General features: G+C 41.9%; 2 protein-coding genes across 2 annotated transcripts in view; one reads left to right on the forward strand and one right to left on the reverse strand.

Moving 5' to 3' along the window:
- Nucleotides 1-1,428: 1,428 nt before the first annotated feature.
- Nucleotides 1,429-25,968, reverse strand: Snup (snurportin-1). The gene is made up of 7 exons (XM_037412361.2): nt 25,629-25,968; nt 25,421-25,562; nt 23,252-23,356; nt 15,194-15,290; nt 11,100-11,197; nt 6,592-6,759; nt 1,429-1,982 (listed from the first exon to the last, which is right to left on the reverse strand). Exons 1-7 carry the CDS (start codon nt 25,784-25,786, stop codon nt 1,716-1,718), a joined length of 1,035 nt encoding a protein of 344 aa, XP_037268258.1. The 5' UTR covers nt 25,787-25,968; the 3' UTR covers nt 1,429-1,715.
- LOC119166621 (SH2 domain-containing adapter heavyweight) overlaps nt 16,756-26,059 on the forward strand; it is a 232,187-nt gene continuing 222,883 nt past the window's right edge. The window contains exon 1 of the mRNA XM_075891526.1: nt 16,756-16,867. The gene's annotated coding sequence lies outside the window, so the exon portion shown is untranslated. The remainder of the gene's footprint in view (nt 16,868-26,059) is intronic.

Here is a 26,059-nt window from a genome sequence, read left to right on the forward strand (position 1 = left end):
TTTATTCGGACAGTTTATGCTTGTCATGTCGTGCTCATCGGATTTATATAGGCCACATCGATATCGTGGTTGGCTCTCAAGTGTGAGCCTTTCTGGGTCAATAGTACGCTGTGGGCACAATGCCTGCATGTGTCCCCGTGGAAAGCAACGGTAACAGAATATTGCCCGAGGAAGGTAGGATTTGGGGCGCAACAAACACCCATAGTAGTAAAATTTGTCCGGAATACGTTGGGGGCCCTGCGCCGTTACTAAGCAAGTATAATTTTTGCCCATAAATCTGGCTGAAAGAACCCTGTGCGTCGGGGAGTACAATTCGCGACTTATTATCTCAGGAGAGTCATTAGGGTCAATGCCATAGACAACACACTTTTATATGTTAGAGCCCAATGCAAAGTAGCACTGCACAGGCAGCTCTCAATCTTCTGACAGCGGTATAGATGTTAAAAAGCATAGTTTCTGCACATCATTGAGAGATGCCAAGTGCACAGTAATCTTGTTGGTCGATCTGTATGCTGCAAACCCTTTGTATCCCTTTGTTTCAAGGGCATGGTCAATGACCCTTTGAACATGTTTGGTGGGCACTGAAGTTATGTCGTAGCTTGAGAAGGGGAAATGTGAACTCGATAAGATTAGGAAGGGACGGGCGTTGGGTAATACTGAGAAGCGGCGAGCGTGGAGGCATTATCAGGGGTGGCCCTTACCTCTTTTGGTGGTTGCTCTGATGCGATGGCATCTTGTTGATGCACAATGACAGGAGAACCTCACTTTGCTGGAATGTTAGTTGGCAATGATTGTCCAGCCCATGATGTCAACCTGGAAGGCACACCCACTATTGGTGAAGGCTTGTGTGTATCTGCCTTTGAAGAAGAAATACTGCAGACTTCTTCAGTTGCATTTGCCTTCAGTTAGTTCCTTGGCACTAATAGGAGTATCAAGCTGAATCAAGGAGTTGCAGCCTAACACCGAGAAAATAATTTTGAATGGTACTATAAAATGCCACATCTTAAGGAGCTCGCAACGTAACCATGTAAGTGCTGTAAGAAACACGACACAGTGAAGTAAGAAAGGATACAGGAAAGTAAGAAAGTCTTTTTTTACCGTGCTGTGTCTTTTTTCTCTCAGCATCTGCGTGCTTGCGCTGCAAACTGCTTGAAAATGAACATTAATGAACTTGCCTACATCGCTGTTTTTCCAAAGAATACTAGTCTAAGTCTAATGCTATATCATATATAGAGACCCTATGCAGTGTGCCTTATTGCAAGGCAATTATTTTCACTGTTAACAAGCTTCAGTGTATGACATGAATACGCTTACTAACTTTACTGTGTCATATTGGAGGGCAAATATTACCTGTAGCAGTGTGCTTCACTGGTCTGGTTGGTGCATCATGAAAAAACAAGAAATAGGACAAAGTGAAGACGTCAGACGTGGCACTGGCTAAGAAGCAAAGCTTGTTGCAGATAATGCGGAACAGGAAGCGGACATGTGCACAGACAACAAAACAAAAACAGAATGTCTGCACTCATCTCAAACATTACGTTTTCATATATTGCTCAGTTTCTGCAAAGAGGTGTCATGAAAGGATGCATCTTCTGTGGCTTATAATGCCAAGCTGCCTTGAGCAGTTAGATTTAATAATGAATTTCCACTGTGGATTTTCTCTCAACACCGTCAATTGCAACGAAATCACACATCACATAAAGAGAAGGGAAATATCACGCCTCCATCTCATGAGATAGTTCAGTATCACAGTCCTCGGCACTCAATTGTATCGCCTCGACTTTGCTTCTGGTTCGAGACTTGTTGGCTTCCAATTTCTCCTTGAGATCTGTTTGGTGCTTTGGTGGTTGCTTCTCAAGATAGTGTGGGTCCACAGACGTTCCCAAAATTTCAGGTACCATGTATGGCTTCAGCCAGCCAACTAAAGGAGAGACGCCCTCAAAGTAATGTCCTTTCTTGTGGTAGAACAACAACCCATCCATCTGTTGAGGAAAAAAAATTTGTGTCAGTGCTGCCTTCAAATACAAAGGTACCATTTATTGCCATAGCCACTGAAAAGGTGTGCCCTTTTTAGATGTTAATGGCAAAAAACTTTTTCAAAGAATGCTAAATCAGCTTCTACTGACATTTTCTTTTTAGAAATTGGTTTTCTTAATCTAAGGTTTATAAGAAACTAGAACAAAAAATGAAGCTTGATAATACATACAATAAGAATACCTGGCTATAACCATTGACAGTACATTAGCGGGGCCTCACAAACATTTTGTGAAATGCTGAACTTACTATATTTTAAGAAATATTACTGAACCAGAATGACAGAAGATATAAAAAAAAGAGTATACCTTGAAGTTTCAAATTTAGAATCAAATTCATGTAAGTAAATTATCCTGAACACACTAACATGCACACATGAATGCATGACCATTAGGGATAGTTGGTGTGGGAAACATAAAGCTGCAATCAGTACTAATCTCTTGTTTTTAGTTTCTTTTCTACCTCACAAAGCATCATTTCATGGCAAACCTTTCTGGTAATGCAAAAGACCAGTTTAATAATACAGCTTGAATTATTCTTGAATGCCCACGTGGAACAACCAGCACAGTACCTCAGATGGAGGAGCAGTCTCTAAACAGACGCGTTACTGTTCTGATGCCCGGGCGAGCAGCTGTCTTTTTTCTTCCTGCAACACCCCGTGTGTACTCAGGGTGCCCAATACACCGTTGATGAGGATTTCGAAGTGGGCAGCCATGCAAACCTGGCTGATATAAATTTCGGCCTGATAAGATTTTGTAAGATGCTTAGGCTGAATTTCGTTCTGTCCAACCGGCCAAAATTTGGATAACCAGAACACTTTTTCACATCATGACAGGTAATACGAACTTGGGCACTGAAACTGTCGAGCAACGGGCAACAGAAGCTTGCTTAGAAAAACAGACTGTTGGGCAAGTCGGTAATCCATGAAGAGGGAGACTGCAAAAAATGAAGTTTCCTCTGGAAGCTTCAGAAATATGCATGCAGCCAGCATACACACTGTAAGAAGTGCAGTTATCCTTCACCACAACCACTGTGGATGAAGTCTCGGTCGTTATCGACATGATCATGTAAGGCAACGACGAAACTCAGGAAGTACACACACATCCAATGCTTGCCATGTCAGAGCCATGCTACTTAACGCAACTGTTGAGAACAAAACTGCAGCAGAAGCAATCATAGATAGAAACGACAAAATTTTGAAGGTGCGTGCATGGCCAGTCCATGTGAATTGTAAACAAAACGTCGGTTGCTGGAACCCCTGCACACGAAAGCAGGGTTGCTATCAGCACGATCATTGATGGCTAGGCTTGTGCGAGTAATCCAATGCTTTGAATACTCGAACAAATATCAAAGTATTCAAAGTCATTTCCATTTGAATTTAAATGACTGAAAATTTCAAGCTATTCGAAATGATTGAATAGATGTATATTAGTCCACGTGTAACCACCGTAAAGGTGGTTTCACTGCTGTAAAGGGCTGTGCCGTGAAAGCATTTATTCAAATGTATATCTATTCGTATGTCTCTTCTTGTAAAAGTGGTTTCACTGCAGTGAAGAAATGTTAAGCCATGAAAACATCTACTTATTAGACATCCACACTGCCGCAAAGCCCCACTTCAAGGTTAAAGGACCACTCACCAGGCCACATACCGAATTTTAGTTAGACAGTGGAAGTTGTTGGGTGTCCGATGAGGAACGTTTTGCCACAAAAATTTTTCGAATCGGTTCATTACGAGCGGAGAAAACAGGTTTTTTGAAGCGGCGTGAAACGAGGGTAAGAGGAGGCGAGCTTGAAACCCTTGCCGCTCCTCCGCGTAGCCTTCCCAAGCCAAATCTCGATTGATTGATTGATATGTGGGGTTTAACGTCCCAAAACCACCATTTGATTGAGAGACGCCGTAGTGGAGGGCTCCGGAAATTTTGACCACCTGGGGTTCTTTAACGTGCACCCAAATCTGAGTACACGGGCCTACAACATTTCCGCCTCCATCGGAAATGCAGCCGCCACAGCCGGGATTCGAATCCGCGACCTGCGGGTTAGCAGCCGAGTACCTTAGCCACTAGACCACCGTAGCGGGGCTCGCAAGCCAAATCTCTTCCCCACCCTCTCCAGCATCCGACCATAAGGTGACGTGCGCTTGTTGACCAGCATTGTTTTGTGGTCTTCTGCCTGTTTCTGCGGGATGGTTTAGAAACGCTGCCTTAGACGCGGTGAAGTAGATGAGCGCAATGAGTGCGCGAACGCGTAGGAGCGATCCACGGCGGTTGTCTGCTCAATGCGCTGACCGCGTAGACATGAACGCATGTGAAACGCTGGCACATTAGACCCGCATCTCGTAGCATTTCACAATAAAAATATGAAAGAAAAACGCGCACATTTTTTATTGCATCTCATTATTTATTTCTAGTTTTATTAATCTCTTAAAGCAATGAATACATAATCTACGCATGTTGTGTTAAATAATTTTTGCCATGTCACGTGGTATACTGTTGACAACGTCAGAGCAGACTTGTCTACGTAGAGGACCAACGTCACTGCATTGCCGTGTACGTAGGGCCATTCTTACGCCTACGTCATGCCCTCATTCTCTACACATGCGGCGGCAGAGGGAAGGGAGAGCAGCTTTCATCTTGAAATTTGACCCATTTCCGCGGCGCGTAGCGTTGCAAAGTTTGGCAGACGTGATCATGAACGCCTCGTCTACGCATTGCGAGTGTCGGCTCCAAATTGTCAAACCTGGTGAGTGTCCCTTTTAATAAACATATTACCCTCGCATCAATTGTTTTTTTTTTAGCTTAAAAGCTCGTTATATCAACTTATATGCTCTAAGTATAGGAAATATTAAAACCTAACACAGTTTACAGGTTATCACTTGCATTCTTCCAAAATTCAAATCCTAGTGCTATTCAAAATCGTTTCCACTTCCTTAAAACAAAAAAAAAAAGACATTTACTTAGGCCTCTTTTCAATAAAAAAATATATATATTGTTCAAGTTAGCGAGGTCATGACGAATATGCCTATATTTTTAATAACATGTGATATATACTACGTGAAGTTGATTCAAACTTATTTGACCAAAATGACCATTCACTTCGAACCTAAAATTCACTATTGGCACAAGCCTACTGATAGCAACAACATAGTTCCAAAGGAACACTGCTAATGCAGCAGTAAGTTAAAGCCATTAAAGTTACAAAGAAGCACAAAGTGCTTTTGTGTTGCTGTCATTCGCTTATGACTACAATTGAGCTGACTTGGTACTTTGTTTCAGTTGGCCTCAAGCGAAGCTTTGATGCATATATTTGTGGCAGACAGCTGTGCCTTCCCTGATGAATCCTTTTGTAAGTGTCCAAGTAAGACATAGGTGAGTTTTTTTTTTATGGCAATAACTGTTTCTTTGTATATGGTGGTTTGAAACAAATTTTCCTAGTTTATTGAAGATATGGAATTTCAGGTGATAAGTATATTTTCGCTCGCCTGTGAAATTCGTATCATTGAGATCCTACTGTAGCTGCTGAGAATTCATATATTTTTCTGTTACAGGCAACAGCTGTAACAGGGTTGCTGCTGGTGGAAAGAATCATCACCAAAAATGGCTATTTAACTGAGCTCATGCCAGCGTACATTATAACAGTACAAAAAGCCTAGTGCACCAATCTACTGAAGAAATAGGCCCAAGGTTCTGCACAGAAAAATTTTGGCCAGATAACTTTCAATGAAAAGCACAGAAATCTTATTCATACATTCCTGTTGGTTGGTTTTTCCAGCTCTTAAGCCATGAAACTTGAACACCATTAACTTTGCGGGGAGCCACATTCCTTAGCTGCTCTTTATTTACATTTCATGTCCCGTGTATTATGTCATGGAGATGTGATGGCACTTCGTTTGACTAGTATGGGTTGCTGCCAAAAATGGTAACGAAATGTTGTGCACAAGAGACAGCATAATTGCGTACAGTGCTTTATCAGTGCTTGGCTAGATGACCAATAGTCAGTGTGACCCTACAGAACACGTATGTATAGGCCTCCTAATGGGCACACACATGTTTTTCTGGCTGTGCCACACCTCAACTTTGCAATGTCCCCATATTTTATTTTCTCTCATATAACTAGCACGGATTATACAGAAAGTACAAAGCTAAAGTCGGCGTGCATTTTATACACGAAGTGTGGGACACAAGTTGGTATAATGGCACTGCCTCACAGTAAGAAAAGAAAGGCAGCTTATCTGCAATATTTAACAATTTGAAAAAAATTATATTTTTCTGTGGTTTATAGTTGAGGGTGTGGGCTATATGCTGGGGCAAGTTATATGCGAGAAATTATGATAATTCGTACCAGATTACCATTACTTTGAATTACTGCTACTGTTTACTTCATCGTAAAACCTTGTTTTCATTGTTTTGGGCACTGAAACGAATTTACCAATCCCAAGAAGTTTTCCTGGATGTTAACGATTTTTTGGGTCATCTGATCTTTTTCATTGGTCCTATACTAAATATAATAACAGGTTTTACTGAAATAATAGTTTCTGAAAAATTCAGAGTTCAGCCATACCTCATCCTCAAAAGGGAGTGGCGTGTTCATTAGAGCAGAAATGGCTTCCTTGGTGCAAGGATACCGTGGCAACGTGACAAACCGGCAGCCCCTGCTGCCATCACTGGTCTCCTTGATCTGAGGAATCTCATTTAATTTCTCGTCAAGCCAGTAGAACCGAAATTCTGCCTACAATTTCAAAAAAGAAAGGCATTCAAATTGTTAACAATGTACAGTAGCAAAACTGCATTTAGCTCCACAAAATTTTAAAAGAGGTGGATTGGAAAAGGTGGCAAGTCACACAAGACCTTTCACTAAGGTAAGGACTACAGGCCCAGTGACAGACAAAAACAAGCTCTGACTTTCAAATGAGTTTATTAAGCCAGAGCACTAAAATAAGTGAGGAACGGAAAGCAGGAGCATTTGAATAACAAAAAAAAATTATGCTAGAAATGCAAATAATAAAGGAATTGAAAGAAATGCTGTGAGTTGGTGTACACGCCACTTTTTCTCAGAAAGCTTATCTTCTTATCTAGTGGGGACATATTAGATGGCATGGTGACACATAAGCTATGCTCACGTGCCATTTGCACAGCTCCAATGATAACTCAGGTGTGGTCACTCTGTGTTCATACAATTTTTTGTGATGTTGAAAAGAGTAGTACACCAACATGTGCTGTATTGCTGTGCAAAGAACCTTCTTATATCATTCCAGAAGCTACTGGTGTGTTTCCTCCAGTAGTCATTATGACCCATGCAACTTGCACCACCTGCTTTGATTACTTGTAGCAAGCAGCAGTGGTTTTTTCAAAGTACATTGCTCTTTCTCCTTTGCTCCTACAGCCGTTAAACCTGTCGCGGACTAACTCCAAGACATGGTGTATTAATGCCATTTCCCCTTCTGTCCACTGGCCTCTCATTCCAACACAGAATGTCACCACCCCCCCTGTAACTGTGCATATGATAACACAGCGCACGTCTTCATAATTTTTCCAGGCTCACCTAAGCACCCACCCACACCGGCTCACAGGGAATGATAGGATCTTTCACGTGGAACACAGGTGAATGATGAAGGTGCAGTCCAATTTTGCTCAGAAGAGTGGAAGGGAGATGGAAAAGGGGCATGCTTGGTTAGAAAAGTCTTCCGGCACACATGCAAGGGTGAGACGGCTGAGGCTGAATTGGGAGCATTTACTAGAGCAGCAAAATTTCAATTTTGGAGCACATGAAACTTGCTTTGGAGCAGTTAGCGGTACTTGATATGTTGTCCTAGGAGCTTCAAAAACAAATTTTTAGCAACGTGAGGGCACACGTTCATATTTTAATTGGCTTATGATACACATAACATTCAAACAGACTATAAAGAAAGCTTTTGAACAGATTATCGCCAGGTATAAACTGCACTACCTTTTTACACACCACATGATCTATCTAGCCTTTGTAACAACATCTGAAATAATAAGTATTAAAAAAAGAAATTGAAAACTAGGTTCTGAAGAAACATTTGAAGAAGGAAAATGCATCACACTTGAAAAGAATCACAAAAATTATGATTGCTCAAAAATCGTGGTTACATGATACTGGCTCTTCGCTTAAGAATGGTGACATGATTTAGCATTACTGCTTTGACTTTTTGTATGTCTGCTTCTCTATCTGCTCAAATGTGCAGTTGCCATATGTCAGCTGAACTGCAAGCTTTTAACAGACAACAAAAGCGTGCTGCATCACCGTGCACGGCTACCTCACGCAGGACCCTTTTCAAGAGTACGGTGCGGGAGCCAAGAAACCTCGCTGTACCGACTAGCTCATAGAGTGCATGCGTATGACACTAAGCGATGAGTGAATGGTGAAAGCTGATCACGCCGCATGATGCAGGCAACCACACGTTATTATTACTGCCTATGTTGGCTTGTTATATTTTTTTAAATACCAAATGCCATTGCACGCGCCGCTCCGCCACTCCTGTAAAATGCTTGCATCATGCAGTGCATGTAAGCGTGTCTAGGCAAACGAACTGTAGAACATACAGATGCGGGATTTCTGAAAAAAAAGAAAAAGAAAAAAAAAAGATATGGACCCTCTCCCTGGAAAGAACTCTGATGGGATGCAAAGCAGCAGCGGTGTGCGCTCGGCGCTGACCCGGTTGCAACAGGCATCGACGCGGGTGCTGGAAGAACGGTTTGACGCGAAACTCGGTGTAGCGTTTACTGAAGTGAACGTTTGTTTGAAACGCAAAGACATGGGAGGCCGGTTGGGTTTGGTGTTTCGTCGCAGATAAACGAGCCAAAAGAATGTTTTTACTCAACGTGCGCTTGAGCGTTGTGGGCGGTGGAGAGGGTAAAGTGAGAAAGAAGTGTGTTGCAAGCAGGCTGAGAAGCTCGCAGCTGCGGCGAACGTGCGGCGGGTGAGAGTGACTTAACGCGCATATGCGAGAGAAGCGTGTGAGGGGGGCGTGACCCCAACGCGCAGCTGCGACTTGACCTACTTGGCACCGCTCCAACAATTGCAGTGAGGCGAACGCATTGCGGCGCATTCGTGCGGACGTGTGTAGGGTGTTACACACGTGAGTCAAAAATATGCTTCGCATCGAAAACAAGGAGGTATGCCAGTCAGACTGCGGAACGGCCGCCGACCGAAACAGTGGTTGAACGAAAGTTTTTGACTCACGTTACACACGTGAGTCAAAAAGATGCTTCGCATCTAAAACAAGGAGGTATGCCAGTCACACTGCGGAACGGCCGCCGACCGAAACAGTGGTTGAACGAAAGCTAAGCTTAAAAGCTTGTATAAAGCAGTCATGCAGTGTAAAATGCTCATCGCAAGTTTTGATTACAAAACGGAGCAGCGGCAAATCACCGTTCATGAAAACTGTGCCATGTGATTGCAGACACATCTTGAGTCACGATTAGGCGCCGAGGTTTCCATTATTATCAATTAAACGGTTTGAACGCGCATTCTATCACCACACATTCGCAAATTGTGCAAGTTTCATCTTTCGTGGGTCTTTCGCTACTGGCAGACACTGATGTTCGGATATGATGTGCAATAGCTTTTTTAAATGCTAAATACAATGAGAACTCGCTTGTATAAATAAATTAATAGCTAATTTGGGTAAACCAGGAGTGGGTCGCATGCGATCTGTCGCTCATGGAATCAAGTTTGAGAGCCCATGCACCAGAGCATCTAGGAGACACTTCGCATCCAAGGGGATTACTCCATGTTTACGCCACAACGTACTCACTCACGACAAACTGTCACGTGTAAGTGACTGCACACAGCAGTGTCGACATGAAAATCGCAGTGACCGGAAGAACGCACAATGCACAACAAAGAACCTGAGTCAAACCTGCTATGCATGCCACTCGGTTAGGGTGGCCAACTTGATGGTTTTCATTAAGCACCAGAATACACAGCCTAGCTCCTGGAAGCAGCACGCTCGACGCCCAGTAGCACAGTTTTACGGGGTCACGCATATTTACAACAGTCTAGAAGAGAATATGACGGCACAATGGTAGCGATCATCACCAGAAAGGTGCAAAGTAAGAAAATATGCCTGGGCACGTCTTATTTTCTTAGTATTTCTGACGCTACTCGAAAAATCATGTACTCAACTCAGCCTTTTTCCCCCCATTGAAATTTAGCTTGACATCAAAATTCTTGCTTTAGAGGCTGTTTCAGAGCACATCGACGCAAGCTTCGCGATTTTTATGCTTTTGAAGCAGTTTGGAACAAGAAAACAGAAATGTATCAAAAATGTCTAATACCTGCAGCTGTCTTAGCCCTGCACATGGTACTTAGAGAAGTGCGGCTATAGTTTTTTTTGATAAACTTTCTAACGTATTTCTTTTCTGGCATTTAGGGGCATTTCCGATGGAGGCGGAAATGTTGTAGGCCCGTGTGCTCAGATTTGGGTGCACGTTAAAGAACCCCAGGTGGTCTAAATTTCCGGAGCCCTCCACTACGGCGTCTCTCATAATCATATAGTGATTTTGGGACGTTAAACCCCACATATCAATCAAATCAAATCATGGCATTTAAGGTTCTTTGATTTCCTTTCTGTGGAAACATCTGGGATTCAGTTTAGCATACTACAGTTGAAACCCTTCATAAGAGACACTGATGTAAGAGACAACTGGATAGACACCGGGGTGCCTATATTGAAATAGGTGTTGATAACAATATGCATAGTGGTACTCTGCTTATAGAAAGGCACCCCTTATAAGTGACAAGAATGGTTCCCTGTTGCATATCTTTTATAAGAGGGATCAAGTGTAGTTGTTTTAACCAATAGTGCAGCATCGCAACAGTTTAGTAGGTGGTTTATTTTACCAGAGCCCACATACAAAAGTTCGTGGCGCTCTGGCTGCTCCTTGTTACACATCATGCCTTAATAAAACTATTATTGCTATAAGAGTGTCTGACAATGTGGAGATGGTAGAAACATATAATATTAATGCTGTATGTGTAAGTAATGGCGGGTACAAGGCAAAGCCGTGTGAAGCATTTTAACGCATTAACAAATTCGTTACCTCACTGTCGCAAACAGGGTGCGACTTCCAGCACAAAAGGTCGAGAATGTAGTACGTCCGATGCAATTCTGAGAAGACACAATCCAGCAGGCAGAAATCTAAAAAAAAGTCACACCATCAGGATTGCCATATCCAGGATTCATGCTGAAAATGTAAGAACATACTATGCAGACCATGTTCAGCAATACTTGCTGGTATAAAGCTTTTACTAAAATCGCCACCAATAGTTAAATACAATATTTAGCTTAATATTTTCTGACACTGCCTATGGCAGTGTGAGAAAATAATGCTGCACTACTTTAACATCCAAGCTCAGAGCATCCAAGCTCAGTTTTCATTGCTGTGACTGCCATGCTTATTCAAAAGAATATTTAAACTACACAAAAATTTACTGCAGTGAGTCATAATTCTTTCGACTTATAATTGGAATGTGGTGACTTCAGTAATTGGAAATATCCATGTCAATGAAATGCCACTGCTTTGACGTATTCTGTCAAACAGGGCAAAGAGTTTGAGAAGTGGTACATGCCATGGAGGGAAGCTGGGATGGTACAAGCATTAATGCCAAACCTATTATTTTTCAGTAAATCTACTGATCTTTTTTGGCTACCTGCTGATTGGCAGGCAAAAAAATAATATATACACTGATCTTTGTGAAGTTCCTAGACTTCTCATTTTCTTTTCAACACAGGATGCAGTAACATCTACATCCTCTCCCTAGCCCCTCTCACACGCAACTGGTTTCTGCCGAAATGTTCTTCCCAACCTAGAAGATTGACAAAGTCACACATGTTTAAGCAGGCTTGAGTACATTAGCCCCATACGTGAGTGTACAAGGTGTGAACGTAACGTGCATGTCTCCCTCATGCTCCCCTATTTATCTCCTTCAACCCCCCTTCCCCTATCGTATCAACAAACACTGTCTTTGTGTGCCCATTATTAACCAGGAGGGAAGAGGGGGGAAACGTGCGTTGTGTAACTCTGCAGTACTATGTGAATTGCAGGCTTCCTATTATCCAAAATGATATGGAGCTTTATTGAAACTTGGAGGTGTGCATTATCGGTCTCCGCCATAGTTCTCTCTGCCTAAACGTTGTATACCACCATGCTTTGATGATTACATTTATTACATGCAATGTTTTTATATGTGCTTACAAACTAAAATAAATTAATATAATTACATTAAGCATGCTAGTTCAGTTAATGAAATTTATGTCATCAAAGTGCTTTTTCATTAATATACTGACTTTTAGAGAATATCTACACAATTTTAGCTAATCGGGCTGCTGATTTTGTCTTAGGCCATATGGCAGCACGGGGTGCAGGTTTAAAAATGTGGATGGCTTGTACAGCACAAATTATACTTGCATTTATTAATACCAACTTTAATTAAGCAAGCTCCACCACAAGACAGCCACATATTGCGATGAAGTATACTAAATGGCCATCCACATGAGCGGTACAATTTGCCATACACTTCTTATGTGGCAGCTTTGCTTGTGAAATGCAAGATTTCTTTGCTGCACAGAGGATGGTTCTGAAAGCTGTTCTGGAGCTGCTGCAAGGTGACATGGACATTTAGTGACAGTGGGTTAGCCCTGGCTCCATTGGTAGTTTCACCGCTGCTGAACCTCCAATGCCGATATAGCCATTACACCTTTTTTGGTTCACTTCAAAGCTACACCTAATGGAACTTCAGAGCTATGTTCTAATGCTAAGTGTTGGCATTTTACTGTCTTCCAGCAATTATTTCACAAGACGGTGCCCTGGTAAAGCCTATCTGCCATGCATCGCTCAGTGCCATGTGTGTACATTGGTCCTTTTGATAGAGCTATTACTAATTGTTTTACAGTGGAGGTGGCTTCTCCTAACTAAAACAGCCACGAGAACTACCCGCTGTGCAATGAAAGTCGCAGTTGACTTGTGGCTGTTAAATGTTCACAGAGGACTGTCGTGCTGCTTGAAGAACCCAAAATGACTCTTAGTCTGATATTTGATTGCCAGTCTTTCTGAGTAAAATTGGTCATGAAGCATCAGAATAGTACTAAATATATTTTGACACGAATGTAGTGTACAAGCTCTATTTTTCTAAATAGTGATGTTATAATCTTTTTGATATTTGAGCGATTCTTGGAGAACATGTCTCGTTGGGTTGGTTCCACTGCCATTCCGCAACAAGGTATGTTGCCCAATCATAACAGAACAAAATACTGTATTTACTCACACAATGAACACACTTTTTTCCTAGAAAAATCAGAGCAAAGGTGGAGGTGCATCTACTATGCAGGGCAAATTTTACGAACAATTTTCGGGATGAGCGAGAAATCCCATAATGCAAAAAAAAAAAAGTTAGGTCGCTTAGCCTTTCGCTTCTTTGTTGGTCGTTGAATGCGCTATCTTCTGCAAGCTGTCCCTACACCCCTCGCGCACTCCATAAAAGTGTTTCTCTTCTTTCTTTTCTTGCAATCGTTTAACCTCAAAAGTGGTATCTGCTGTAATCTCAAGGGGCGCCCAAAAGCATGCGCTACGATGCACTTTGCCAACTTCAAAGCAACATCACACGACGACTGCACCGGCGCCATTGACATTGCATGAAGCTACCACTGAAGCATCCAAAACAAAACGCCATATCAAGATTAATGAAAAAATACAGCTGCCGTCTCGCTATTCACATGCGAAGTCACTGTAGAAAAGGTAGCCAATATCTTCCATTCTTTGAAGTACGTGTGGATAACAAACATGAAGAGCAAATTGCAACTGAAGCGAGAATCTGGGGTGCTACCATGTTGCCGAAATCGACACGATATTTTCTGGGTGACAAGCAATTTTTTCCGGTTTTCCCGAAACCTGCGACACGTTGGTGACGAATGGCCCTTCGCAACAGCCATGGCGACAGCAAACCCTGTCCTCGTCGCTCTTAATATCACGGGCGTGTGGGTGGGCCTTAAAGTTTTCTATTTGCAGGAGTGACCTTCGGTTGGCGTGGGCAGTTTCGTGACCTTCACTCGCTGTGTGCCTATCAGTTGCAAAGTCTCTGCACTCACACCATTCGTGAATCCCGCTGTGGCAAACGAATAATAAAAAGAGACAGGGGATGTGCTGCGCGCAGAAGAAAAGAAGAACAATACGATGTGCGGCAGTGGGCAAGGGGGGGGGGGGGAGGTGCCAGTCGAGGTGACCAAAGGGAGTCGGCATAATAATAAACGAAAGAGAAACAACGAGCAAGGAGGTGCCAGGTGTCAGTTAGTGGGACTGCAGCGGATGAATGTAGGAGGGGTGTTTATTACGTGGGAGAAAAGGAAAATCCAGATTTTGACGACAGAAGTTGGGGGTGCATGTGTTACACGAGTAAATACGGTACTCAGCAGTGAGAAAAACAAGACAAGTAAACAAACAAAATATGAATAAATGAAAAATAAAATAGAAACAATAGATAAAAATAAATCGATGCATTGGTAGGTGGTTCCCCGTAACATACCCAATCATGCAACAAAGTTTTCATTAAATGTTGACCTTATAACTGAGCTGTCAGCGAGTGTTTCATGTCTGAAAGCCACACTGGGTATGCATAAACAGGTGCAGCATGAAAGACTTGCATTGCCTGATGTGATATCTCTGCCATGCAGGGAAGTTTCAAACAGGACCCTTTTCACAATCTGGTACAGTTTATTCAGTTCAGTTTATTCATTCATTCAAAATACAAAATTCGTAGAATGTAGTATGCAGACGAGGGTCCCAAAGTCAAGCGACTGCAGTGGGACCCTCAAAGTGCCGTAACAGTATCAAGTGCAACCATTCAGCCAGAGCATTAACAGGGATTCAACTCCCAGCCATCTAACTTCATAATAACCCAGTCACTGTTACGGCACTGCATAGCCTCACCAACATAACATGTGCTGAAGGGTACTAACATCATGCAGTGGTAACAGGTTTCCTGAACTGTAAAATCGTTGTAATGTAGTGAAAAAAAAGTATCTAGTTGATCCCTTGCTGTTTTGGCACACATTTTCTAAACAAATCTGGTTCACAAAGATTTTGTTACTTGTTCATTGAGCAAAAGTGCACATAAAGCAGATAGGGTGCAGTGTGCTAACCTGAGTGTTTTCCATCCGAGGATTTGCTTCCGCCTGGAAGTAGTGATGAAAACATGGCAATACGGTAACCGTTCCTCGCATAAGATTTTGTTGAGCCCTGAAAGAATAAAGAGAATGAGAAAGAACATGAATGAAAATATGTGAAAGCTGCAACATTTATTATGAGCACATACTGAAGAATGAAGGTTCCTAATTAATTCCAATACACCAAGATCATAACTATCCTTAACCTTCGCAAGTCGATTTTCATCGCCAAGTGTGACCTACCAGGATAAGTTTCTTTTATTGCTCATTTCAATTTTTCAGGTGAATCTGATAACGAAAAAGGTCGTAATTTTTTAAGGGCGACCATAAAGTGATGAAAATGTTGTTTATGTGGGGACATCCACATGGTTTCTTTTCATATGTAACATCAAGATAAATTCTATAAAAAAACCCTATACGACAGTAAAAAATTATGCATTTCAATAAACATCTATGTAGTTCACAGACGCACGAAAATAAATGCACGAAGCGACGTGAAAGGGAAACGTGGGGGGGAGAAAAGCCACATTCAATCCACTCAGCGTCATCTCGCCATGCGTGCTTTTGACATGTCGCTCACTTATTAACATCAGAGTCTTAACTTGCAACTCCTCGTGTAACAGGCTGACCATTACTGAACCAGATTCTGAGGAGCCATTCTCAAAACTTGCAAGACAATCACAGCGGCATCGTATATGTCATTGGGCATCAGCACAGCCGAGGGACGAAACCGAAACCTGCTGAGGCATTGCAGCAGTAAAGCTATAAAAAAGAGAGAGAGAGATCAGCGCAAAAAACATTCATATTTCCACAGTGTGTCAGCACGTGCCAAGCATTAAAACTGATTGCAAAAAAAATCACTGCATTTCAAGCTGCTTGAAGATAATTATGGGGCGAAGCTTTCAGAGGTGATTATTGTGATTAAAGTTGAAATAGTACTGAGACTGATAGTGGTTGTGATATTTATATATTTTTTATTCAAAGAGATAGTGCTGAGACCGATTGTGATATAGCAGTGATCCTTCTTTATAGCTGATATAAGGTTCCGAGTTCCGGGTTACGTTTGACTTCATAATCACAGCTTCATTAGCTATCGTCTCTGGTGTAGAATTTTCTTGTCAGTATTGCCGCCTTGCATTCGCTTCAAGTTGTCTCAACTGCGCGTCAGCTTGGTGTTTTTCCCACTTAGCCTTTGCTTCCATAGCCCTAGTCTGTGGTGTAGAACTTTTTTGTCGCCGTCGCCGCTTTGCATCCGCTTCCTTCTCTTTTGTCTCCGCGGTAGCTTCCCGTCGACGGCGACGCTGATACTCAGCACGTCGCGCTTTCCTGCGTTCGTCTTCGTCCATATGAGAGAAGAGAATGTGTGGTATAAAACGTGGTTATATATATATAGTGTTGACAGCAGTGCCATCACATCTACAATTAACCACAGCACTCTCTGTTGCTTATAAGTTGAAGGTTACATGCAAAACGGTTACCCCCAACGCCCTGTGTTGCTTATAAGTTGAAGGTTACATGAAAAATGGTTCAGAAATGTCAGACAGATGAAGACGTGTTACGGAGAAACGGGAGACGGCGGATATTCTGAGGTCTTAAGGAGCTTCGCCCCTAAAAGGTGTGCGTTTTCAACATACAGGCAATGACGTACAGGTATGTCTTTGACCGTCTAGTGGCTATGGGCGGTTGACGTCTTTGACCCCTAAAGGGTGAATTTATATATAATTGTGTCTTCTTTTCAACTAAAAATATATACAGTGATCAAGGGTCAGTTAGTAAAATGGGAAGTTACCCTACACACCAGCTTTCATGATGACAATTAAATAGACATTTTTCAAGTCAATAAACTTGTCCCTAATGAGCCCTATATTTGAAAGTACTGAACTTCAAAGCATTTTTCAAAGCTAAACAATGGTTTGTTAAAATTATAGCCAGCCTGAAAGCATACAGGATACAGATGAAAATATATTAATGTATATTTCACATTCCTCACAGTCACAGTCCTCGTGACTTTTTGTTGTGCCAGCTTATCGAAAAACCGACACGTTGCTCGACCACATGCGCAAACATTCTTGATTTACTCTTAACTTCTCATTCCGATCTTTTCACTGATATAGGCCATCTTGATGGTCTTTCTGATCATGACATAATCACGGGAAACTTAATATGTTCACTCAACGAAAGGAGAGTTACCAACAAGCATATAAGGTGTTACAACCGTGCCAACTTTGATGAAATTAGTGCCAAATTGTCCAGTTTCACTGGAGAGTTTTTAGATAACCATTTGTCGCGTTCAATGGAAGATAACTGGAACCTTTTTAAAAATGCTCTTTCAAACTTAATTGATCAATATATACCAGTCATTACCATAAAAACAAGCAACGTCGCTCCGTGGTTCAATAATCAACTGCGTCGACTTAATAATAAAAAAAAAGCGACTGTTCAGAGTAGCGGACAAAAACAGATTATCAGATTCATGGTGTCGTTATAAAACATGTGACAAGTTATACCAACGCCTTTTAAAAACTACTCGTCGTCGTTTCTTCAGCCATGATTTGTCATCAATGCTAAAAAATAACCCTAGGCGCTCTTGGCGCACGATAAATCCTAGTAACCAACCTGATGTAAATCTCGTTAATACTGATGGAAGCCCTGTTCCGGAATCCGAATGCGCTCAGTTATTAAATGATACATTCTTATCAGTCTTTACTCTTGAGGATACTACTTCATGCCCTAACATAGATGTAGTTGCCGTTATTAATATGTCTGAAATAATAATTGACGAAGCTGGTATCATATCTTTACTCGAAAAGTTGAAAACTTCGTCTGCATCCGATCATAATGGCTTCAATAACAAAATACTGAAAAATATTTCCTCAGGTATCTATCGCTTTTTGGCAGCAATCTTTTCTCTATCGTTATCATCAGGCACCATTCCTCACGACTGGCGAATAGCAAAAGTAGTGCCGCTATTTAAATCTGGTGATCGCTCATCCCCGCTTAATTACAGACCCATATCTTTAACTAGTACCATATGTAAACTTTTGGAACACATTATACACTCCCAGGTAATCTCCTATTTAGAGGAACACAATATTATCTTTAAATACCAGCATGGTTTTCGCAAGGGCTATTCATGCGAAACTCAACTCGCGGGATTTACCCATGACTTGCACTCATCATTGGACGCCGGCATTCAAACTGACGCTATATTCCTTGATTTTTCAAAAGCATTTGATCGTGTCCCTCATCATCGGCTCTTACTAAAACTTAGGCAGCTTAATATTCACCCACTTGTTCTCGCCTGGCTACAAGCCTTTCTTTCCAGTAGAAAACAATTCACGTCTGTCAATAACTTTAACTCTCCTTTTGTTGAAGTCTCATCTGGAGTTCCCCAAGGAAGTGTGATTGGTCCCTTGCTTTTCCTTATTTATATTAACGACTTACCCTCCTCAGTCATTTCTAAAGTTAGGCTTTTCGCTGACAATTGCGTCATTTACCGTGCCATTTCATCTGAAACTGATCGACAATCTCTACAATCTGATCTTGTCTCTTTAACTTCGTGGTGCACAGCATGGCAAATGACACTAAATCCTTCAAAGACTAAGCTAATGTGTTTTACTAAAAAAGCGTCCCGTATTCCAACGTCTTACTTACTAAATAATACTTCAGTGGAGCTTACGACTTCTTATAAATACCTTGGGGTTAACATTCAGTCTGACCTGTCATGGCATCACCACATTAACGTCACCCTTGCTTCAGCAAATCGCTCACTCGGGTTCCTTAAACGTAATTTGAAACACACTTCCTCACACTTGCGTAAACTGGCTTATATCACCCTAATCCGTCCTAAAATAGAATATGCCTCAGCCATTTGGGATCCCGATCAAGACTACATTATTGAAAACATCGAAGCCCTGCAGAACCGTGCTGTACGTTTTATTTTTTCTGATTATTCACATCACACCAGCGTCACTTTATTGAAACTTCGTGCTGAACTGGAACTCTTATCACGTCGCCGTAAAATTGCTCGCTTATCACTACTTCATAAGCTCTACCATCACACATCACTTCACGAGGACTTCTTTAGGCCACCCCCTGGCATCTTTCCGCGCCGCGATCATCCCTTTAAAATCGAATGCTTCCCTTGTCGCACTTTTCATTATGCTAGATCCTTCATACCGCGCACAATAACCGAGTGGAATGACTTACCTTCAAACATTGCAACCGTCACCAATATCACTGAATTTCAGAACCTACTAAACATGAGTGCAAGCGTGTGAACCTTTTGCGGTATTCCCCCCTCTTTTTCTTTCTTCTGCAAACCGTGTTTTTTGTAGAAACTGCGTATGTTCATGGTTCGTGTTATTTATTGCTGCGTTTGCCTAATTCAGTTTTCACACGTGTTTTTGGTGATGTTGCCATTCCTTTATGCTTAATGGCACGTGTGTTTGTAGTAAGCTAGATTGCATTTTATTGTACTCTTGTGACTCTATTTCCTTCTTTGTGTAGTTCAATTTTAAAATATTTTTTTTTAGTTTTATTATTGTTTGACTCATATTATTTCTTCTGATTATTTAAGATTATGTGGTAAGAATATTGACCTTATATTTATTCTAATGTATTTAGTAGCTGTATGGTGTTTAGTTTGCGTGTTTTCTGGTTCTATTAATCATTTCATGTACCTGTATGTGTTATAGCCCCCCCCTATGTAATACCCTCCTGTGAGAGGGCCCTTAGGGGTATTCTGAATAAATAAATAAATAAATATACAACCTAGCAATCACATTCGGCACCTCAGTAAACACAACTTAACGTTGCATGGAAGCTTAAAATCACATTTATTTCTGTATTCTTCATCTGACACTGCAGTATAAACCAGAATCAATAAATTGAGTTATGCTTAGAAAAATTGTGAAAATTGATCAAATTTACATAGTAGGTAAACAATCGGCACTTTATCTAATCATGCTGCTGCACTAGCATGTGAAGCCAACCTACCAAATCGTTCCTGCACTTTGCTAACTATATACAATCATGCATTTTTCATTAGTTGCAAGGGCCCCGAAGACTTCACAGAAAAATTACAAGAAGTGTGCAGTAAGAGACCAGATAGAGACAGAAGGAACAAAAAGTTGAAGGCACCCCTGATACCGAAATTGCAAACTCGAGATGTTTCTGTTGTTTGCGTGTCCTGCATACGTGGACACTTCTGAGAGATTATCAGTGGCAAACATTGCCTTTAAAGGGGCCCTGCAACACTTTTTGGGCATGCTCAGAAAACGCTGCCGATCGGTAGTAGAGACTCCCGACATACGCGAGCCAAATATTATAGCGCAGCACACGGCCTAGAATTCGCAACAAATGATCAAAGTCAGCTAAAAATAGCTTTCTCTTCTCTGGACAAATTACAGAATAAGCCCAAAAATCACTCGTAGTAAGCCCATCTATCAGCCATTGGCTGATTTGAACATGGCACGCTCGGTTGTTACAGAGGTCGCCGCGAAAGGCCGTCACTTGTCCAGGCATGCGCGCATGATCGCACTGAAAAAGCCGTGTATTCAAAGAAAAAAAAAGAAAGAAAAAGTGCTCAAGGTCACGAGACGCGAGTGACGGTTTTTGTTTGCCCCTCCCATGCCTTTCTGCTTAGCTTCCAGTGCTTTTGTCAGGATGAGAGAAGAGAGAATGCGATTTCAGCCTGTGACAAATCTTTGTCACTTTGTTTGTACTGGACGGATTCTTAAAATTTTTGCGGTGTTGAATTTGTGAGATAATGTGATTATCCTGTGAATTAATTCCATGGTTACTCAAAAAAGTGTTTCAGGGACCCTTTAAAGGACCTCTGACAACGAAAGTTTTGTTTGAGAGTTTTTTACAGTAATTTGTAGCTTTGCGTCTGGTTATGCAGAAATAATAATATGGCATGTTCTAATGCATCGTATATAAATGCTAGCGGCATTATTTCAAAATTATTTTGCATCAGTTCGAAACGTCCACCTAAATATCATAAAAAAACCAGCGCCCCACGACTGAGAAGTGACTGAGACTACGTGTGCTCAAGCTTTGGTGACACTGAAACACGCTGTTTCCAAGTAGGGGGACCTGCGAGCGGTGAAGAATGAACCGATGTGAGTGCCTTGAGCGTGTCCCCCTCAGAAAAAAGAAAATCATCTCTGGCCTAACTAAGGAGCCTAAACCACCTCGGGAGCAGCCCAACAACAGAGCGAGAGCGGTGATAAACAAGAGTCCTCGTCGGGTGCCAGTCGAGGTATTGTGCACGCCCCACAAATGTTCTGAAACTCTGTAACGTCACAAGGGGATCTACGTGAAACCAGAGAGAATGTCGATTATACCTGAATATTTGGAAGAGCCCGCACCCTTACTTCAAAACCAAATTAGATATTTTCTAGGCAACCCTCGCTACTAATAACCGGTCAATGGTGGCCCTGCATGCAATAAAGTGAAACAATACAAGCATCTTGAGTTTCCAAATTTGGGGTCAGGGGTCCTTTAGGATATTTATTTCGGTGTTGAAGTAAGAATGACTGCTCATCTGAGTTGCAGCGCCTCCTGACATTGCCACTAGCATGACGTAGCTCAGGGACCATGTGTGACATTCCATGAGTAAAGAGAGTAGTGTCGATGTCGCGGAGAAGTTTATGGGGCACGCACAATATCACGACTAGCACTCGACAAGAGCCATTGCCCCTCTCGCTTTATTGTCGATCTGTTCTCAAAGCAGTACTGGATGCTTACACCAGGAATGCTTTTATTTTTTTCTCCCCATGAAGACACGCTCTCGACAGTCTATTGAATGCATAACCGACGGAACTTATATGGAAGCACTTCCATGATTTCATTTTTTACCGCAAGCGAGGCTCTGATTTGGAAAACTGTGCTTTCATCATCCCCAAAGCTTGTGTGTATTTTATCTCAGATGCTAACCTGTAGTGGGATACTAGTTTCTTATGATCTTAGGTGCCTGTTTGGAAGTCACTCTAAAACTGACCATAATTAAGGAGGCTAACATTAATTATATGTGTTAGAGCATTTAAAATTATATTTCTGGATTATCAAGCACAAAGCTACAAATTACAGTAAAAAGTCACATTCACAAATTTCACTGTCGGGGGTCCGTTAAAGGGGCCCTGCAACACTTATTGAGCATGGTCAGAAAACGCCGAGATCGGTAGTAGAGGCTCCCGAGAACACGCAAGCCGAATGTTATAGTGCAGTACGCCGCTTCGAATTCACAAGAAATGATCAAAGTCAGCTGAAAATTGCTTCCTCTTCCCTCAACGAATGATGGAAGGCGCTCAAAAATCACTCATAGAAGGCCATCTATCAGCCACTGGTTGATTTGAGCATGGCACGCTCGGTCATTACAGAGATCACCGTGGAAGATTGTGACTTGACCACATGTGCTCGTGCGATTGCACTGAGAAAGCCGTGTATTCGAAAAAAAAAAAAAGTGCTAGAGGTCTTGAGGCACACGCGACGTATTTTGTTTGTTCCTGCCATCCCTGCCTGCTTAGCTTTCAGCAGGACTAAAGAAGAGAGAATGTTATTGCAGTGTGCGACAAATTTTTGTAACTCCTCTCGTACTGGATAAATTTTTAGAACTTTTGCGGCGTTGAATTTGTGAGGCAATAAGCTTTTTCTGTGAATTCTTTCTATGGATACTTAAAAATGTGTTTTAGCGCCCCTTTAAAGTAAATGTTTTTATTGATTGTACTTATCCTATACCTACATATCTTAGATATAAGAGTGATTTTTGTGGTATTGTATCATGTGAATGTGTGAAGCTTGTGCCACTTTGCTGTGTTTGTATGAATAATTTTTAAGTTCACAAAAGCTCGTGTTAGTGATATGAATAGCTTGGCCATTTGATTATTGGACACTTCACCATGTTTCAAGTCCTTGATTTTGGTAGAAATCAATTAAATGTAGCTGCTGAGTGAGAAAACCACTAGTATTGGTTGCACCCTTTCATCCACATCTGATCATCATTGAGTAGCAAAATGGAGGAGACTGTACCTTCGACGAAACGACAAGACAGCGTTTAGCAACTGGGCAGGGAACCATGAGCCAGTTTTCGACAAAGTCTTCTGGTACCTCCACAAGCCATTCTGACAGCATCAGCTGTAACAAAAAAAATACAATATTTTTTCTTACATAATCAAACAAGATATTGGCATTTGTGCAGGTAACATCTGTTCTGGACATTTGCAATCAGTCATAAATCTTGGCAATGGAATCATATGGTGCATCATGTGCATACTTTCAAAAAGACAGCTAACCAGCTTAGTTTGCTTTGTACCTAATTGTTTTTCAAGTAGGCTGGAAGACATTGTAGCTTCTGTGATACTTCTGAGCACTTACCGCATGGTCTGCCTGCATGAGTTTGGTGCTGATTTGTAAAATCATATACTGCAAGGAGCTGCTAAAAAACTGAGCACACATGACAGACGGTTAGCTTTGCTGCAAGCTTATTTCTAAGTGGCATTTTAATGGTGCGACAGCACGCAAGACGTGTTTAAAAGGAAACAAAACGAGTTGAATTCGCAAACCCTGCCTCTTCGATTGCGAGTGATTTTGTACTTGCCTCCGAAAACAATGGTGAGTTGATCTCCGTGCAGTGAAGCTCACCCTTACTACAGTGTGATAATACAGTGTGAATTGTTGAATACCAAGCACCAACTAGCCCGAAAATCCACCCTTTCGAGTGTAAAAAGCAAAAAAGAAATAATAAAGAAAGCTCTTTTGGAAGGGATTGAGGCAAAGTTTTGGTGATTTTGTCTAAATGCACTGGGCTGGTAAAACAAGTCCTAAGAATCATTTGCTGACATATTTAAGCATTTGCCTCAACTGTGCAGTTTATTACCACAATTCATTGTTATCAGAGTACAGATCGCAGCGGCTCAACTGAACAAGCTTTAAACTTTCCTCATCCATTCCATGTAGCATTATTCCATGATATGCCGCACCGGCGACGGAACTAATTGGATATGTCCAATGCATGTCACTACCCTAATTGGTCAGCAAGCTTCATCTACCTGCGTTACAACGCGCTCCATGTTGATATAAGCTGTGCAACAGTGTTTACCTGAGGTTTCTCAGACCATTGCCCTAGCTTTGATGTGTGCTGCGAATCTAGTAATGTAAGGCTACAACATCGAGTAAGACAAACAGTGAGCAAAGTTGCTTCAGCTTGTCGGTGCCGTGAGTGTCTGACTCTATCAGATCAATGCGAAGATTCACGTGTCTGCACTGTAGCTTCATCCCCGAAGGCACAACCACATTGCCTGAGTTTGTGCCTATCGGTGACCATTTTTAAATACTATGTGTGCGTACTTCACGGCCTTTGCAGATAGTCGATGCACAGGAGAGTAAAATAAGAACAGCTGGTTGTGTGGCGCTAACTGGCTGAGGTGATCTCGACCACTTGGCAGGCGTCATCTCTGTTCCTTGACAGGGGACCACTGCCGTAGCTAATCGCATAGGCCACACCACAGAGAGGCTAGCACAGCCATGTGTGCTTTTGTCGCTAGCCATGAATGGGTGTTTTGGGGAGATGAGTAGGGGAGGCAGTGGTGAGCAGAAAGATAACTGTAGAATTGCTCATAGCTGCCTTGATACACGGTGCAGAGCTTAATTTATGGCACGGATCATTTGATGACAATGTAGCCTAAACACTTACAAAATTTCAAAAACCATTTCACGGTCCCCTTTATAATAAACTTCGCCTTTTAAACAAAATGTTCCTTGCTGAAAAATAAAAGAATGTTTAGCATTTAGCAGCATTGCGTGAAATTCTTTAAATGGCATTGAAAGAAAGTGGCGCGCAGTAAAGACCCTCTTTATTTCAAAGTGCATATTTTTGTTTTCGCGCAAACTTCACCTTTTTGACAAAAATACTCGGCCCGTTTCTGCTTTGCATGGTGGCAACATATCAGGATAAGTTAATTTTTTTTCTATGCAGTCCTTAAAAGAGTTCGTACTACAACTTTGAATTTGCGGTATTTTCATCAGGGTATTTCTTGAAGGCACAGCTGCTGACGGGTAGTGTCAACACATGAGAGCACTTGGCTGCACCGAAGGATTGGACAGACCGCGCAGTAAAAGGTTGGCACGGATGACATCCTTATATGACACTATATCTTCGGTGAAAGCACCTCTTTCGAGGAAAGTAGAAAACACATGTACCCTGTTTCTGTATAGCCTTGGTGCGTTGCTCCGAGTCCGGGATACCGTGCAATCCATTTTCTCCTCATTGTCTCCCGAGGCCCCCCGATCGTCCGAACCAAGAGCAAGGCGGCGTGCATGCTCGAACAGGTCGGACCGTTTCCTGTTGCAACAAAAGATCTAACTCAGATGGCGTGCCACATCGAGCGGGCCATCACGTCAAGCTCACTTTTTCTGCTCCTCGAAAAACTTCTGCCTCCGCGCTTCTTGCGATGATGCGCTGTGCTTTAACTTGTACAACGCAAATCTTGGATGAGGGGTGGCGGTGCTGTTTTCATCGAGGGAGACTCTTAAGCCTGTCGAAAGGCTGTCTAAAAGCCCATCCATCGTGTAAGATCAATGAATATAAACGTTGTTGGTGTTTACAGATGACATATACAAATCACAAGAGCGTGCACACAGAACCAACGAAACAGACGACTGCTGGACGCTCTAGACCACCCTCTAGACAAATGAAAACAAAACTTGAGTCAAGTGACTTAGGTAAACAATCTTTGAATAGGAAGGTAACAAGCATGGAGTAAGTTGTTGATGTTGATAAACATAAATTGTTAAAAACTGCCAATAAACAAAAAGATGAACAAAGGTTTTTTTGATTGG

This window comes from Rhipicephalus microplus, chromosome 1 (genome assembly GCF_043290135.1).
Source record: "Rhipicephalus microplus isolate Deutch F79 chromosome 1, USDA_Rmic, whole genome shotgun sequence".
Lineage (NCBI taxonomy): Eukaryota > Metazoa > Arthropoda > Arachnida > Ixodida > Ixodidae > Rhipicephalus > Rhipicephalus microplus.